This window comes from Schistocerca serialis, chromosome 7 (assembly GCF_023864345.2).
Source record: "Schistocerca serialis cubense isolate TAMUIC-IGC-003099 chromosome 7, iqSchSeri2.2, whole genome shotgun sequence".
Classification (NCBI taxonomy): Eukaryota; Metazoa; Arthropoda; class Insecta; order Orthoptera; family Acrididae; genus Schistocerca; species Schistocerca serialis.
The window spans coordinates 529,809,494-529,827,943 of record NC_064644.1 but is presented as its reverse complement, the minus strand read 5'-3'; the positions used below and the strand labels follow the sequence as shown (position 1 = coordinate 529,827,943).

The 18,450-nt window shown below is 40.0% G+C and overlaps 1 protein-coding gene across 1 annotated transcript in view; it reads left to right on the top strand.

The window, feature by feature from the left end:
* The window catches only part of LOC126413210 (mannan-binding lectin serine protease 2-like), a 165,086-nt gene that overhangs the window by 91,087 nt on the left and 55,549 nt on the right, over positions 1-18,450 (top strand). The window contains exons 3-4 of the mRNA XM_050083107.1: positions 5,950-6,117; positions 18,010-18,166. Coding sequence (XP_049939064.1) covers positions 6,052-6,117; positions 18,010-18,166 — 223 coding nt within the window. The 5' untranslated portion in view covers positions 5,950-6,051. The remainder of the gene's footprint in view (positions 1-5,949; positions 6,118-18,009; positions 18,167-18,450) is intronic.

The window sequence follows — 18,450 nt, the reverse complement described above, 5'->3', positions numbered from 1 at the left end:
CATCATTATCTGCAGTAGAGCTACAACAAACACCAGTAGCAGCAGCAAAGGCTCAGATATTCTCAGCAGCAGTGTCAGATAAACCAATAGTAGCAGAATCACCACAATCATCAGCAGAGCTGTCGTCATCAGCAACAGCATCCAGAACAGAAGACCCCAAATACTACCTCAAGGCAATGAAAATGCATGTGAGGAAAACATACAAAGGTCATTAGCCGCAGCAGCTAACAAAGAAGGGCAGTCACCAAGTCGGGGAGCACAGGAGCCACCTGCAACAGCAACCACACAGAAGAGGTGCCTGAGGCCTGGGAGATCAACAGCAGAAGCAGCTTCCAATCAAGACAGATGCCCGAGAACTAGGACACCTGCTACACTAAGTGAGGATTTTTTATGGTACCGAGTAAGCAGAAAGAGAACATGGAAAAAGATGTAAGTAAAACTGTCCATCTTAAATACCAGTGTGACAATAGTGAGAGGAATATAAACACCGGACAAAGATACGATCCAGATTAAATGACACAAACTGAAAAAAATCACTGCATAGTACCAGAAGCAAAGGGAGCAAGTGAAGTGCTTAGTATATTACAGAACGGGGAACTATTACATTTAAAGCCAACTGTTAGAATACTTCACCAAAATGTTCAATACATAAACAATAAAACAGAGGAACTAGAGGTAATATTACAGGAGTATATGCCAAACATTCTAGTAGTTACAGAACATGGGCTAAAAGAAAATCACATAGGAATGTACAACTTGAAGAATTATGTGAAAGTAGCCAGTTTTTGCAGAACTTCCTATAAAGGTGGTGGGGTTGCCATTTTTTCTAACTACAAATCAACTAAAGCCATAAATATAACAAAATATGCAATAGAATTGAGCTTTGAAGCTACAGCACTGGAAACTAAAATTGCTGGGAATTTATGTTGTGTATTAGGTTTGTATCGATCACCAAATGGTATAATTAAAACCTTCTTTGAACAGCTGGAAGATATAATCCAACACCTCTCAAAAACATATGCTTATTTGATCATTATAGGAGATCTGAACATAGACACGAGTAAAAATACAGACAATACTAAGACCCTACTGGACTTATTGTGCATATACAATCTAAAAATAAAAATAGATAAACCAACCAGAGTAACAAAGCATAGTGGAACTATTATTGATCATGTAATAACAAATATTCCTACATGCTATTGTGACACACAGGTAATAAACTCCACATTAGCAGACCATTTTGCAATCATGATAGACATAAATATAAAGACTAGTGATTCAGTGCAGAAGATATGGGAGATGAGAAGACAGAACTACCCACATAACATAAATCTGCTAAAAAAGATGTTAGAGGCAGAAAACTGGGAAACAATATATGCAGCTAAAGATGCAAACACCAAATGGAACCAGTTTTATTCTTTATTCAATTATTATTATGATGTTACATGTCCTGTTAGTAAAAGGCTTGTCAAACAGCAACAAAAAAAGAAAAGCTGGGTGACTGGAGAAGTAATCCATGCCAGAAATAATCTGAGAGTGTATTATGACCTCTCCAAACAAAAAAATAATGAGGCCTACAACACACTGTATAAAATAAAAAAGAAAGAGTACTGTAGTTTTATCAGAAAAACTAAAGCATCATTCATCAGGATGTCTATAGATAAGGGAAAGAACTACTCAAAAGGTTTATGGTCGTTCATTAATGGAGAGAGAGGAAAAGTAACAAATCGGGCAGAGGACATTTGTCCACTGATGAGTGGGAAAAGCAACGCAAACCCTCTAGAAGTAGCCAATACTTTTAACAGATATTATATTACTGTAGCAGACGAATTAATAAGTCAAAATAAAACAAATGCAGTAAGTAAATTGTTAAACCCCCCACATACAAATCATACTATGGTTTTCATACCTACAACAGATGCAGAAGTGTCAAACCTAATAAAACAACTTAAAATTAAACATTCTTCTTGCTTGGATGGTGTCACATCACATCTCATAAATGAATGCAGAGAATGTATATTAAAACCATTGACACACTTGCTGAATGCTGCGATAGAAGAAGGTATATTTCCAGATTCACTGAAAGTAAGTAAAGTGAAGCCAATATTTAAGAAAGGGAACAGGGATGAATTAGGAAATTACAGGCCAATATCATTGATCTCAACATTTGCTAAAATCTATGAAATTATAATAAAGAATAGAATTGTAAGTTTTATAACAAAGTACAGTATACTGCATTCATCACAACATGGTTTCAGAGAAGGGAAGTCAACAAAAACAGCATCAACAGATATAATTGAGCACATTCTTAATTTACTTCACAGGCAACAAAAGACTTGTGGGATTTTTATGGACCTATCTAAGGCATTTGATTGTGTGAACCACTCAAAATTAATGATGAAATTATATCAGTATGGAATTAGAGGAAAATGCTATGACATACTTAAATCATACATTACAAATAGGAAACAATGCACAGAAATCAGACATACTAGTGGGGGAAATATAACAAACTACATATCAGAATTACAAACAGTTAAACACGGTGTGCCGCAAGGGTCTGTGCTTGGGCCAATACTATTTATACTCTACGTAAATGACTTCCCTAGCTATATAAATCAGAAACTTACAATGTATGCTGATGACACAACAATCATTTGCACAGCTGACACAAAGGAGGAGCTTGAGAAGGAAGCTCTCCTGACTATTGAAAATGCAAATAAATATTTAACACAAAACAACCTGTTTATGAATCAGTCTAAAACAATGAATGTAGTATTTCAGACCAAGCATAGTGAAACTTATAATATAAATGTTAATATAAATGGAAAGACTATTAAAGAAGTAACCAGCACAAATTTTCTAGGAACTATAATAGACAAACATTTGGCATGCGGGGAGCACATAGATGCACTGTGTAAAAAGATAAACAAACAGATCTTCATCATGCATAAAACAGCTAAGACTGTGGGTGATAAAGTCCTCAGATCAATGTATTATGGACTTGTCTTCCCACGTTTGTCTTATTCAGTTCATATATGGGGAAATACACAAGCTGGCTACCTAAAGAGAATATTCACAATTCAGAAAAGGGCAGTGAGATGCATTGCAAAAATACCACCAAGACAGACCTGTAGGCAAGCTTTTGTACACTATAATATAATGACAGTATATTCACTGTATATATACCAAAGTATAATGGTGGTAAGGTCAAGTGATAAACACCTCCTAAATAAAGATGTACACAAACACGGTACAAGAGGAAATGAAAATTACTACATGATAAACAGAAATCTACGAGGGCGGTTCAGAAAGTAACCTCCGATTGGTCACAGTGCGGGTTGTGGGGGGAGTAGCGACGCCATCTGTGCGTTCACGCACTCAACAGGTCAGTCGGCATCAAGACGTGGTCGAATGAACGTCGTACCTGCGCTAGTTTAGTTTTTGTGGCAGTTTGAAATGTGTGCTGCAATAGAAAACCCCGCCAAATGTGAAGTGCGTGCTGTCATAAGGTTTTTTACAGCAGCAGCAGCTATTCATCGTGAGCTTTGTGCCGTGTACGGACCAAGAGTCATGAGTGAAGGAGTTGTCCGTGAACGGGTACGTTTATTTAAAAGTGGACGAGAAAACGTTCATGATGAAGAGAGGAGTGGTAGACCATCATTGCTGACTGACGAACTCGTTCAGACAGTTGATGCAAAAGTTCGTGAAAATCGACGTTTCTCAATGTCAGAGTTGTCTACTGGTTTTCCACAGATTTCTAAGACTCTCTGGTACGAGATAGTGACAGCAAGATTGGGTTACCGTAAGTTCTGTGCACGATGGGTGCCCAAAATTCTTACCGACCACCACAAAACTCAAAGAATGGCCTCTGCATTAGACTTTCTGTCACGTTATGAGGACGAAGGAGAACCATTGTTAAACAGAATCGTGACCGGTGACGAAACCTGGATTAAGTACGTGAACCCTGAGACAAAAGAACAATCAAAGATGTGGGCACATTCAAATTCTCCTACCAAACCAAGAAAAGCCTCGCAAGATTTTTCTGCCAGAAAACTGATGGCAACGGTGTTTTGGGATGCCAAAGGGGTGTTGTTGGTTGAATTCATGGAACGTGGTACGACCATTAATCAAGACGTGTACTGTGAAACAATAAAAAAGTTACGACGGGCTATACAGAACAAAAGCCGTGGTATGCTGACTTCCGGTATCGTTTTTTTGCACGATAACGCCCGTCCTCACTCTGCTCGCTGAACAACGGCCCTTCTTGAGTCCTTCAAGTGGGACGTTATCAACCATCCACCTTACAGCCCAGACCTGGCGCCAAGTGATTATCACCTCTTCATGCATTTGAAGAAATGGCTCGGGTCACAGCGGTTTGATGACGACGAAGAGTTCAAAGATGCGGTCACAGGCTGGCTCCAGGCACAAGCGGGTGATTTTTATGCAGAAGGAATTTCAAAGCTTGTGAAGAGATACGATAAGTGCCTCAATCGCTATGGAGACTATGTAGAAAAATAGTGCAAAGATGTAGTTGTAAGATGTACATATTAAAATATTTTTATTTAACTTGGTGTATTTTTTTAAATCAACCGGAGGTTACTTTCTGAACGGCCCTCGTAAAACTGACTATGACTGCCCCAGAAGAAGCAGGCAAAAGGTTCTTTAATAAACTCCCCAAAATCATTAAAAAAGAAACAGATCTAAAATGTTTTAAAAATCATTTGAAACTATATCTCACAGAGAAATGTATATACAGTTTGAGTGAATACTAAGATGGTGTTTAAATATATCATTACTGAAATAACCTGTAAAAATTATCATTTCTGTATGTTTTTTTTATTTATGTGTACGTATAATGTGAAACATGTAAAACCTTTGTATGATTATGGACTATTTCTGTTTAATCATTTGTTTCATTTATATATATATTGAAATCAAGTTTGATGTTAATAGGCTATTGTATGACACACCCAATACTCTCAGCTGGAATTTCAGCTGGAGTCCATGGGCAAAGAATAAATAAATAAATAAATAAATAAATTGTAAGGCCCCACAGATGTGAAGTCAGTGATAGCTTCGTCCTAGTTGATGATAATGCGAGACTGCACCATACTCTAGCAGTGTCTCGGTTACTTCAAAGATGCAATGTCAACCAAATGCATTGGCCAATGCCGTCTCCAGACGTGAATGCAATTGAACATGCATAGGGGTTGAAGGTGGCCATTGCACAGCATCCGAATCCACCTGACAATCTTCAGGACCTCAGTGAAGCTGCCACTGGGACCACATACCCCAAGATAAACTCGATGCTGTTATCCAGAGCATACCTTGGAGAGTGGAAGAACTCGTCTGTATGTCAGGAGGCAATACATGCTACTACAGACTGTTAATAATCATCACTGTTTTTGTTTCCAAGGTGTACACTTAGGAGAGAGACTGCTTTGTTTTGCAATGATTTTTGTAACTAACAAAAAGTGTTCTTGTTTTTGGAAGGAATTATGTTTATTTTGTCAATAAGATATTGTACAAACCTTGATGGGTGTACTATAAGAAGTCATTGTATTAAATTCTATGATATTCCAAACTTTTGTTGAGGTGTGAAATTAGATTTGTTGCCAGTTAACATGAGTTATGGTCCCTTTCATCTGTTGTGCACTGTCTGTTATCTTGCTAAAATGTTTTTAATTGTCAGATCTTTAGTAGGATAATGGTGTGTGCAGAAAAGTTCAATAAGAATAAAATAAAATGAGTATTCACTATGTGCCATATTTGATAACATTTATGTACATATTTGTACTTATATATCTTTAGAATCATATGCTTCTAGGTTTTGGTATTCATGGTAATGTTAAAAGTTAATGAACATCTTATTTGCAGACAGAAGAGAAATTTTTAGGTAGTATTCACATGAACTGAAATAATATTTGTTTCTGAAATTTGCAGGTAAGGGCCATTGATATCCCTCAAAGTTTCCAGGGGTCAGCAACGGCATTTCGTGATGACATAGCAGTACTGACAGTGGACTTCCCATTTCAGCTTACAGAAATGATTAGTCCTGTGTGTGTGGACTGGGATGATGTTTACTATGTTGGACCAGGTGATAAAGGACATGTACGTTGAATCCAGTAAGAAAACAGCTGGTGATGTCTTACTATGAGTTGCATATTTTTCAGTCATCAGATAGAGAAATAAAGGATTTGCCATGTATTTATTCTTACCTCATGGCAATATCAGTTTATTTGGCTGGCCTAACAGCGCAGATTAGTAGATGTATAATGGCATCTTGTAAATAGTCTTCATGGGTTTGCCACTGGATAACATTGTGCAAATTCCACAATATTTCCTCAGAGCAACTGTCCAACATCTTTACGTGGTTCAACCTAGCTGGTGGCTAGGTATGACTGACAGTATCCACACGTTGATGCCCCGTTTCTAGAAGATGCACACGAAGAATGCGCAGCCACGGAAATCGCGCATGTGTAATGATTTGCCATATTCAAACTCCCTCTCCCGCACATGCACTGTATGCTGTGTTTCTCAACAGTGCAGTCAGATGTTACTCACCGATGGCCATACTAGTCCAGTGTTGTGACGGGCCTGTTATAGAAGAATCTTGATTTTCGCATCGTGATTTAATAGCAGCCAACGCAGGGTTCCAGGCTGTGCTCAGTTGAAATCCCATATCCTTGTTGATGAGATTATCGGCTGTACGGATATCTAATGCTTCCTTAATGACGCAATCCCAGAAAGGTGACGCTGGGGATAAAACTTGCATCTTTTCATAAATCATATGATGTCCTGTATTCAGGTAGTGTTCCACAATTGCTGTCTTTTCCAGTTGACGAAGGCATGTATGACGCTGATGTTCATTGCAATGTTCTTGTACTGTGCGGCATGTCTGGCCTATATACGCTGCTCCACACTGACAAGGAATCTTGTGCACACCACATTTCCTCAGGCCAAGGTCATCCTTAACCGAACCCAACAGGTTTCTCAGTTTTGCAGATGGTTGAAAAACACACTTAATTCCATATCTTCCAAGGCCTCTTCAGATTCTTGATGAGATGGCACCAAAATATGGCAAAAAGGCCAAAGTGGTGGATGTCTTCATATCTTCATTCTGCTCCATAGATTGAACTCACCTGGGCCTGAATGCATTACCTATCTGTCTCTCAGGATGTCCATTTTGTCAGAACACTGTCTTCAGACGTTGTATTTCACTCAACAGGCTCCCAGGATTAGATACCACATGTGCTCTATGAACTAATGTACATAATGCATTTCCGCATTGTGAAGGATGATGGCAGCTTGTGGCCTGTAGATACAGATCTGTATGTGTTGGCTTGCGGTGAATGCTGTGTCCCAAGGTTCCATCTGCTTTCCTTCATACCAAGACATCAAAAAAAGGTAAAGTACCATCTTTTTCCACTTCCATTGTGAAGTTTATATTTGGATGGAGCGAATTCAGATGCTGAAGAAATGTAGGTAGAGTATCAAGTCCATTTGGCCACACCACAAATGTATCATCCACATATCACAGAAAACAAGAGGGTTTGAGAGTGGCTGGCTGCAGTGATTTTTCTTCAAAGTCCTCCATAAAATAATTGGCCACCACAGGAGACAGAAGGCTTCCCATGGCAACACCGTCCACTTATTCAAAATATTCGTCATGAAATAAGATGTATGTTGAAGTAAGCACGTGTTTAAATAATGCTACTATGTACTCCTCAAACTTGTTGCTAATGAGCTCCAAAGAGTCCTGCAAGGGCACCTTTGTAAATAAAGACACAACACTGAAACTTACTTACAGATCCGATGATCACAATCTAAGAGTTTTCAGGCTACCTATGAAATCTTCAGAGTTTCGAATGTGATGGTCGCACTTGTCTATGAGAGGTCCCAATAGTGATGTAAGGTATTTGGCAACAAAATGAGTCGGTGCTCCTATGTTACTTACAATGGAACGGAGAGTTACGCCATTCTTATGGATCTTGACTAGGCCGCAGAGTTTAGGAGGAACCGCAGCCTGTTGACGCAAACCCTTAGTGACTTTCGCTGGAATTGAGCTCTTCCTGATGAGTTCCACAGTTTTTCTATGGATCCTACCCATCGGATCGCTTTTTAATTTACTATATGCAGGATTGTTGAGCAGTTTGTATATCTTGCTGTTATATTCTGTGTGTGAGGGAAGTACAGTAGCATTTCCTTTGTCAGCAGGTAAGATGATGGTGTCTTGGTCTTCTCTCAATTCTCATAGAGCATTTCTTTTAGCTGAGGTGATGTTAAAGTAGGAGCTCTTAGATGAAGCTTGAGTCAAGATACGCCATGTGTCGTGCCTAATCTCTACAGCAGCATCCTGAGGAAGTTCTGAAACAGCCTGCTGTATTCCACTAATCACATCTCAGATGGGAATGGTCCCTGGTGTAGGTGCAAAATGCAGACCCTTCTCTAGACCCGAAACTGCAGCGTCGTCCAAAGTCTTCTCCGTGAGATTAAACACTACGTCTTCTTGCCAAGTCTCCTTGCATTCAGGCTTCGAGTCGATTGTATTTAGTCATTTGATGAACCTTAGCTTGTCGTTCAGTCCAGTCAGCCAGTGCACAAGTGGCACTGTCCACCCAGTTTGCTGAAATCTTCAGATGGAGTGGTAGTAATTGTCTGGGCACCGAGCACAATTCCTGACACATATAGCGCACCCTTTCTCTTACAAGCGCTGCACTCGCACCTCATTTAATTCTAATGGCAGCTGCAGAATTTATACAATGTTTAAATTTAGCAAATGTAGGGATGGTTTGTTTTTTGCGGCATCTCAGTAAAAATGCAAAGTTGCTTAACAATCTACCTCTCTTGCAACGTAACTTGTCAAACTCACATACATTCTTCACCATCCCCTCCACGTTTGCAGGCCACAAGCTGCCATCATCCTGCACAATATGGTAGTGCATTATGTACGTTAGTTCATAGAGCACACATGTGGTATCTGATGCTGAGAGCCTGTTGAGTGAAATACAACATTTGAAGACAGTGTTCTGACAAAACTGTAATTCTGAGAGATAGATAGGTAATGCATTCAGGCCCAGGCAAGTTCAATCTATGGAGCCGAATGAAGATATGAAGACACCCACCACTTTGGCCTTTTTGCCATATTTTGGTGCCATGTCGTCAAGAATCAGAAGAGTCCTTGGAAGATATGGAATTAAGTGTGTTTTTCAACCATCTGCAAAACTGAGAAACCTGTTGGGTTCAGTTAAGGATGACCTTGGCCTGAGGAAATGTGGTGTGTACAAGATTCCTTGTAAGTGTGGGGCAGCGTACATAGGCCAGACATGCCACACAGTACAAGAATGCTGCGACAAATGTCAGTGTCATACACGCCTTTGTCAACTGGAAAAGTTGGCAATTGCAAATACTGCTGGAACACATGACATCGTATGATTTATGAAAAGATGCAAGTTTTATTCCCAGCGTCATCTTTCTGCGATTGCTTCATTAAGGGAGCAATAGATATCTGTACAGCCGATAATCTCATCAACAAGGATACGTAATTTCAACTGAGCAGTCTGGAACCCTGCGTTGGCTGCTATTAAATCACATCCAAAAAATCAAGATTCTTCGATAACCGGTCCATCATAACACTGGCCTAGTACGGCCATTGGTGTGTAACAGCTGGCTGCACTGCTGACAAATGCAGCATACAGTGCATGCATGAGAGAGCCACTCTGCGATTTTCGGCAGAGGGAGTTTGAATATGGCAAATCATTACACATGCGCGATTTCCGTGGCTGCGCATTCTTCGTGTGCATCTTCTAGAAATGGGGTATCAGCGTGCGGATACTCTCAGACGTATCTAGCCACCAGCCAGATTGAACCACCTAATGATGTTGGACAGTTGCTCTGAGGAAATATTGTGGAATTTGCACAATGTGATCTGGCAGAAAACCCATGAAGACTATTTACAATACATCCACAGGGAAAGCTTGAAGAGTCACAACAGTATCTTGTTTATGGGAACTTGGCATCATGCCTTTGTAATACTTCTGTATTAGTGACACATGCAGAAAAGTTGGTAAACAAATCACACCTATCAAAGTAATTCAAATTAACTACTGTGCAACATAGAGAAGGAAGCATAATTAGAAGTTGTGTTGATAACTGGATAAAATCCAACAATGGAAAATCTGGGATGAAATAATAGTGTCAGTATTATGATAGGCTGCTACTCTGCACATACAGGAGGTTCTGAACTGTGGAAAGGCTCATTCAATAGTGACTTTAGCTCTTGGACAAAATCCTTCATGAGGCAGGCAGACTCTCTCTCTCTCTCTCTCTCTCTCTCTCTCTCTCTCTCTCTCTCTCTCTCTCACACACACACACACACACACACACACACGCAGATATAATCCACATTCACATACACACATAGCCACTGTCATCTCGAGGTACCACTGCCCCGCTAGGGCAAGTAGCTATCTCAGTTGGGATGGGCAGTGGAGGTACAGAACATGTATGGGCAGAGTTAGCAGTGTAGAGGTCGGGGATATCCTGTATGCGGTCTGTGGTTTCATGCAGAGATGTTGTGGGGAAAGGATGGAGGGCTGGAAAGGCAGTAGGGAAGAGAATAGGCAGATGGAGGGACTAGCAAGGTTGATGGACATGGTGCTTATAGAAATAAGGGATATATCACAAGGAGAGTGCACACCCATGTGGTTCAAAAAGGCTCTTATCGGTGTGGAAAATCCAGATGACATGGCATGTAAATCAGTCACTAATGTTGAGCACATCCTGCCATGCAGCTTGATTGATGATTTGGTGGGCTAGTGGTGCCCTTGCCAGAGTTGGTAGTAGTTGGATATGTGTGGGATGTATCCAGGTTTTTCTCAGGGATATGAGCCTTGGAGCAGGAGGCTGGCACTGGGAATGCAATAGGGACAGACAAGGTTATTGCAAACTTTGTGTTGCCTGTGGAATACCAATGTGGAAGGTGTGGAGGAGATTTTTTTCTAATTTCAAGGCAAAGTGATAGATAGCTGAAATCCTGGTAGGGAATGTGATGCAGTTGCTCCAGTCCTAGGTGGTAGTGAGTCATGACGGTGCACCTGTTTGTGGCTGATTAATGCATATGTGAGGGATGATAGAAGCTTGGGAAAACACAAGGTGTGGGAGATCTGTTTCTGTACAAGATGGGGTGGGTAACATTAGTCTGTGAAGGCTCCAGTGAGATCCTCGACATATTTTGAAATTGACTGCTTGTCAGTGCTGATGCAACAACCATGGATGACTAGGCTGCATGGAAGGTGCATCTTGGTGTGGAATGGGTATCAGCTGTTGAAATGGCAGTATTCCCAGTGCTGGTTGGTAAGGATTCCTCTAGATGGCCCATGAATAGGTTGCCATGGAATAGTGTCACGTGGGTACCAATGGTTGTATGATGGATTTGTGTATAAATGCTACTGTCAAAAGAGAAGTAATTGTGGATGAGTATATAGCTGATCATGGTGAGCAGGACCAGGAAGAAGGTTGTGAGCTTGGAGTCAATCAGATGTTGGGAAACTTAGTACTCATGGGCAGCAAAACTATGGACCTACTTTCAGACATACTAATCTGCCACATTATCTAAAATTTCCTCCCAAATCCTACATAAGCCAGAGCCTAAACAGACTTGTAATGCAGTTATGAACCTGTCCTCCAAAAGTCACAGCCCTGAAGAAGTATCAGCTTTCCAAATGCCTCATGTTTTGCCTCACTTCCAAATTGAGGCATGCTACATCTCCCAGTCCTTACAATGGAAACACTTTTTCTCCACTAACCCTACCAATCAGACTTGACCTATAACCAACATTGAATGCTACCCTTACTCATTATACTCCTCCATCTATCTATGATACAACCTCACCCCGCCATCCCCCCTGCCCAGATCATCCTGTGCTAAGTTTCTATGAATTCCTATGCTCAAACCTTGCCCCACCATCATGATCCAAATCCCTCAACATGGAAACTAGCTTCACGCCTGTAGAAAGAACTGCAATCCACCACCTAAAAACTGGTCCTGGCTTCATAATCTTACCTATTGATAAAGGCTCCACAACTGTTGTTTATGAACCAGGTGATGGCTTCCACCAGCTGTTACACATATCTGTCTCCAGTTCCTGGCACAGTGACCCAATGCCAGAAGTGCAGCATGAACTTCATTTCCTTTTCAGATCCTTAGGTCCATCCAAGAACCCCTAACCGGAATCTCTGCCCCCTTCTCACTCCCACCACTTCCTGGATTCTTTCCTTTTAAATGCTTCCTAAAATATATGACCCAATTACATTTGGTGCCCCCACTGTGCCTGGATACTGCAGCTCCACAGAGATGATTTCTACTGTTTTGGACCAACGTCTTCAGCCTATTACTCGAAACTTGGCCTCCTATATAAAAGACTTTAACATTTTCCTCTACCCACTCTCAACAGTTTGTGCCCCTTTACCATCTGGCACCCTGCTCATTGCTATTGATGCCACCTGCCTCTACACCAGTATCAGTGCCCACGGCCTTGTTGCCATTGAGAACCTGATTGATTCCAAACCAACTACCTCATTTCTGATCACTATGATGAACCACATCCTCACTAATATTGCATAGGAAACTCTTTTCTAACATTCTGCAAAATTATATTTTTTAGCCATGAACCACCTATCAGATTCTTAGACCATGGTTTGGTGGTAACTGAATGTCAGCAACACACATAAAATGATGAACAACTTACACAGCTATTACTCACAATGAAGATGAAAAAGAAAGAAAGGTAGTTACATGTGAGAGTTAACAAAGGAAAGCATTACAGGTTTATGTCATGAAGAAATAATTATACTTAACTAAAACTGTAAAATAAAGTTTTTGTGTAGACATCATTATATTTAACAATAGATGAAAAATAAAGCTGAGTGTACAATTGTAATCTAATATTTGTATTGCTACACTTAACAGGGGAAAGGGAAATTTACTTTGGTGATTTAATACAATGCTGGTATTCTTTGTCATGTATTTACCAATTTCAAGTATTTACAGTAGTGTCTACTCTCAGTTTTTTTTAACAGTATGTAAAACTGGATGGCTATTCATTCGCACACACAACCAGATAGACACCCAAGTGTACTCTACACCAGCCACAGCAACATTGATTATGAGTGATCAGTTGCCTGGGGTTAGGGATATGGGGAAGGGGTGGGAAACGATGCAATAAGCAAGGAGGGCATAGCAGGTTAGTGTGAGGCAGGATTGGGAAAGGCAGCTGCACAACAAGATGAAAGGGGTTCTGATGTCTTGCAAGGAATAGTGAGAGAGAGAGAGAGAGAGAGAGAGAGAGAGAGAGAGAGAGAGAGAGAGACTGCATAACGGAGGGGGAGGGGGGCTGTAATAAGACTGGTGGGAGAAGGTAATACATAATCCGGATAGGACAGGAGCTGTATTTATAGAAGAAAGAAGGAAAAAGTAAGGTGAGGCAATGGGAAACAGCTTAGCACATGTTTGGAACAGGGGGCATCCAAGAACACAGGATATGCTGGAGAGACAATTCCCACCTACATAGTTTAAAGAAACTTGTGCTGCAAGGGAGTATCCAAGTTGCTTGCATAGTGCTGCAGCTGTGAATGTCCTTAATGTTGTGGTGCACAGCATGTTTGGCAACTGAATGGTCAAGTTTGCAGCTTGACACAGTTTGGCAGTGGCCATTTATGCTAGTTGACAGTTGGTTACCTTTTATGCCCACACAGAGTACTGCAAAGTAATTGCAGGAATAATTTATATAACATGGTGTTGCCTTTTATTATGTAGGAAATGCTTTTGACCGGAATTTAGTGGTGGTGGTAGTAGTAGTAGTAGTAGTAGTAGTAGCAGTAGTAGTGGGGATGGTTAACAGGACTGCTATGTCATAAGAGGAGAGGCACTGGAGGTCAGTCAATAAAGGCTTAGGTAATGTAATTGTAACAGCTGTCATAGTGGAGATACTGTTGGTGGTTGGTGCTCTTGATGTGAACAGATGTATTTATAGTACCATCTGAGAGGCAAAGATCAACATCTAGGAAGGTGGATTGTTTAGTTTGGAAGGATGAAGTCAAGTGGATTTAGCAGTAGCTGTTCGTGTTATGGAGAACAAAGGTTATCTCTGCCATGAATCCACATCATGAAAATATCAATGAATCTGGATCACACAAGAGTTTTAGGTGATGACTGTATAAGAAGGATACCTTTCTCCAAGACCCTGTTTCTAGCTGTCTTTCCTTCTGTCGATTGGGCTTAACGTGTAGTCATTTTTAACTCCTTCCTTATCTTCGTGTTCTGACCGTAGTTGTTTTTGTGCCCTAAAACTAACCAGATGGGTTTAAAGAAAGATATTGAAGCAATTCAGAAGTGTGCTGCTAGTTCTGTTACCAGTAGTTTCGATCATCATGCAAGTGATATGAAGGTGTTTTGTGAATTCAAATGGGAATCCCTGGAGGGAAGACTATGTTCTGTTCATGAGACATTGTTGAGTTAATTTAGAGAACTTGCATTTGCATCTGACTGTAGAAGGATTCTACAGCTGCCACTATACATTTGGCATAATAAGGGCCATGAAGACAAAATAAAAGAATTTAGGGTTTATGCAGAGGCATATAGGCAGTCCTTTTTCCCTTGGTCAATTTACAAGTGGAATAGGAAAGGAAAGGTAATGATAGATGTATATGTAGATTTACTTTTGAAATATCCTGTCCACGTTCCTCCAGAACCTCAGCAGCTTCTCCTCCATGTGCTTCATCTGATTCTCCTCAATCCAACAATGTAGCTTCCTTGATGTGAACTTCCAACTCCTGATGCGTGCATCAGTACCTCAGTCCACATCAGAACCAGCAACCACTGACAATGTCTCCTTTTTGACAGCTGCCACCTGTTCCATGCCAAGATGTCCTGTGCATACAGCCTAGCCACTCATGGTTCTTGGATCTGAATTGAAAATCAGTCAACCTCAAAGTCTTCCAAGGGTCTCCCATTGCAAAATTACCCCTCCCACCTTTTCCAAAAACAGATCTCCTGTGCCTTGTCTCCCATTAATTACTGTCCCCCAAGTACCCTCAGTCTGGCCATAAAAGAGACCCTCCTCATGACTCAGTACCACCAAGGAGTGGAACAACTGAATCACATTCTTTGCTGCAGTTTCGACTACTTCTCCTCCAGCCCTGATAGGTGAGAAATATCCTCCTCACTGTCCTCTCTAACCCTCTCACAGCTTCCAGTCCAACTTATCCAATATTCTTGTCCATCTCTACTGCACCCCTGTTCCCAACCCCTTGCCTCATTGCTCATACCCCTATAAAAGACCTAGACACAATACCTGTCTTATGCATCCTCCCATTACCATCTACTCCATTCCTATCATAGGCATTTCCTAAGTCAGGGTTTCTTAGTTTGATTAATCAGTGTTGTGTTTCTGGGTGAGTTGTTTTAATTTTATACACATTTTGTGCACAAGGTATCTTACTTGTACTCATATTTGTTTGTCAAACTTCTGTTGTTGCCTGTTTTAGAGATGTCCATTACTCTTCAACTTAGATGCATAATATAGTATACATTATCACACTATCTACAGTCTTCAAATGCATATCATCATTCCTTAGTACCATAGTTCTTTCCATGTTGATTCTTCTTGATGACTCTCTTAAACTTTAGCCTACTCTTCATAATTAACAAATTGCGGTCTGAGTCTAAATCTTCATCTTGTTATGCCTTACAGTCCAATATCTGATTTGAGAGTATCAGTCTGACCATAATGCAATGCAGCTGAAATCTTCCCATGTTTTCAGAACTTATCTAAGTATGCCTTCTCCTCTTATGACTTTTGAATAGTGTATTTCCTGTTACCAGCTAAATTTTACTGCAGAACTTGAGGAGTCATTCTCCTCTCTCATTTGTTGTACCAAGTCCATATTCTCTTGTAATTTATTTATATTCCTTACCATACTCTAGCACCCCCATGATTATTAGGTTATCATCTCCCTTTACGTTACTGAGTTAGCTGTTCAGTGATCTAATATACTCTGTCTCCCTTCATTTTCTGCTCGTGATGTTGGCATGTATACCTGAATTAATTTTGTTGGCATTGGTTTATCACTGATTTAGAGGAGAATAATAGTACCACTGAGTTCGTCAAAGTAATTACTTTTTGAACTACCTCCCTATTCATAACAAATCCTACTCTGATTACACGTCTCCATGCTTCTGTTATTGTGATATATTTGTCAGATCAGAAATCCATATCTTCTTCTCATTTAACTTCAATGACCCTCACTATACCTAGATTGAGGTTTTGCATTTGCCATTTTAGGTTTTTTAGCTCCCCTATCACCTTCAAACTTCAGAAATTTCGTTTTCTGTTTGTAGAATGCTACCCTTTTGTTAGTCATTGAATCATTTACTCAAAGTTACCTTCTGTTTGGCGGTTCACTTCCCGGGATCTGAATGGTGGACTAATCTGGAATCTTATCCAGTGGAGAGATCATCAAGACAGTTTCTCAGTTACTGGCCTCATGCCCTGTGAATACAGGTTAAGTGTCTTAGATCCAGTGGTTTCCACTGGCTTCTACATCCTCATACTATTGATCATTGCTGATTCTTCCATCTTTTAAGGGCAATTTTCCATCCCAAGGGCCCCTGGATTCTGAGAACCTTTATGCATTCCTTAGCCCTCTTGGAAAGTAATGTTGGCTGCATGAGGGTGACTCCCTATGCTGGAAGTCTGTTAGATCTACTGATTACAATGAGGCCTTAACTTTTTGATTCGCTTTATGTAGAACAGGGACTAACTTATCATAAGACCACTATACTGTCACTGTATATGGCTGCGGTTAGGAATTTAGGAGGATATTTCTGCTTGGCAAGTGTGAGAAGTAAAAGATTTGAGATTACCTGAGTTGTCGGCATGAAGATTTCATCACCAGGCATTAAAATGCTGAACATAAATGGTGAAAGTTCAAGGGTTTTTTACATGATGTCTCAGACCTGTATGTGCTGAGCAAAGTTGTGGTAGATGGAAATGATGTGTTGTGATTCTACAGTCCTATTAGAAACCTGCTTAAAACTGGAGAGAGCTTCACTATGGATTTAAATGCAGTCAGATCCTACAAACAAATGTAACATACTGCGCATAAATAGATAGGTAGAGCCTTTAACACATTATTACACTATTGCAATCTTTGGAAGTGCTCACAACCATAAAATATCTTGAATTAAGCATACACAGTGATTTACCATGGAAATACAACATAAAGCTAATCACAAGTAAGGCTTATGCCAGACTGAGATTCATTGGAAGTGTAGGACACTCACAAAGAAGGTAGCTCATAAAGCCCTCATTTTACCAATACTGAAATATTGCTTTACTCTTGAGGCTTTGTACCTTACAGTATTGATAGTATCAGAGGGTGGGACAAGCAAGAGTGAGCTGCAGCACCTCGGCCACTTTGTGGATGGCATACTATGGAGTATCGAAGCTTGTTGCAGTGCACAGGCTGGAGCAGCATTGTGTCCAGCATTATTGAGTAGTGGGTTTTGATTTCACATGTGTGACAAGCTGCCTTTGTATTGGTTATTGTTTTGATTTTATTTTACTGTGAGGTGTTTTTAGCTTATTTTTTCATTCCCTACTCACACTGAGTAGAAATACGCCTCTATTTACAGATATACAACTGGTCCATAAATTTTTTGAGCTGTATGTATAGATGCAATGTCATGGAATAGTTATAACATTGTCAGACATTGAGGAATATTACTATGTAAAGTCATTCAAAAACAACATAAACTTGTGGAATTTTTCATGTTTTAAAATTACTTGTAACTGCAGCTTTATCTCTGACGTGTCACAGTTTGAAATAACTCACATTTTTATACTTCAATATTTCAAAGTTCCTGTATATGTTTCACCTCTCTGTTGATCTGTATACTACCTGTTGTTATGACTCTGAAATTATTGTATAATTATATTGTAGGTTGCAGGCTGGGGTGTGACAGAAACAGGAGACCCAAGTGAAGAACTGCTTTATGCAGAATTTCATGTAACTGAGTCTAATGAATGTTTCAAGACAATTAAACCAAACATCCATATCTTCTTTGGAAGTGATAAGATCTGTGCTGGATACAGTAATGGTATTACTGCTCATTTTCTTAAAATTATTTTTTTAGATAAAATTTTTTTTCTTCATCATTGTATTTTCATCATCCAGTAATTTGCCATCCAGTGCAGTGTGCATAGATAGATCCATTGTTATCTTCTCAGTGGCAAATATTAGAAGATTCAAAAGTATAAATGGTATGGGAGCATAAATGCAGACTTCAGGTGCAGATCACGTTCAGGAAAGTCGCAAATGTAATTATGAAAATGAATTTAGCTGTACTCATAATGATAGATTTTATAAAAATACATATTTCAC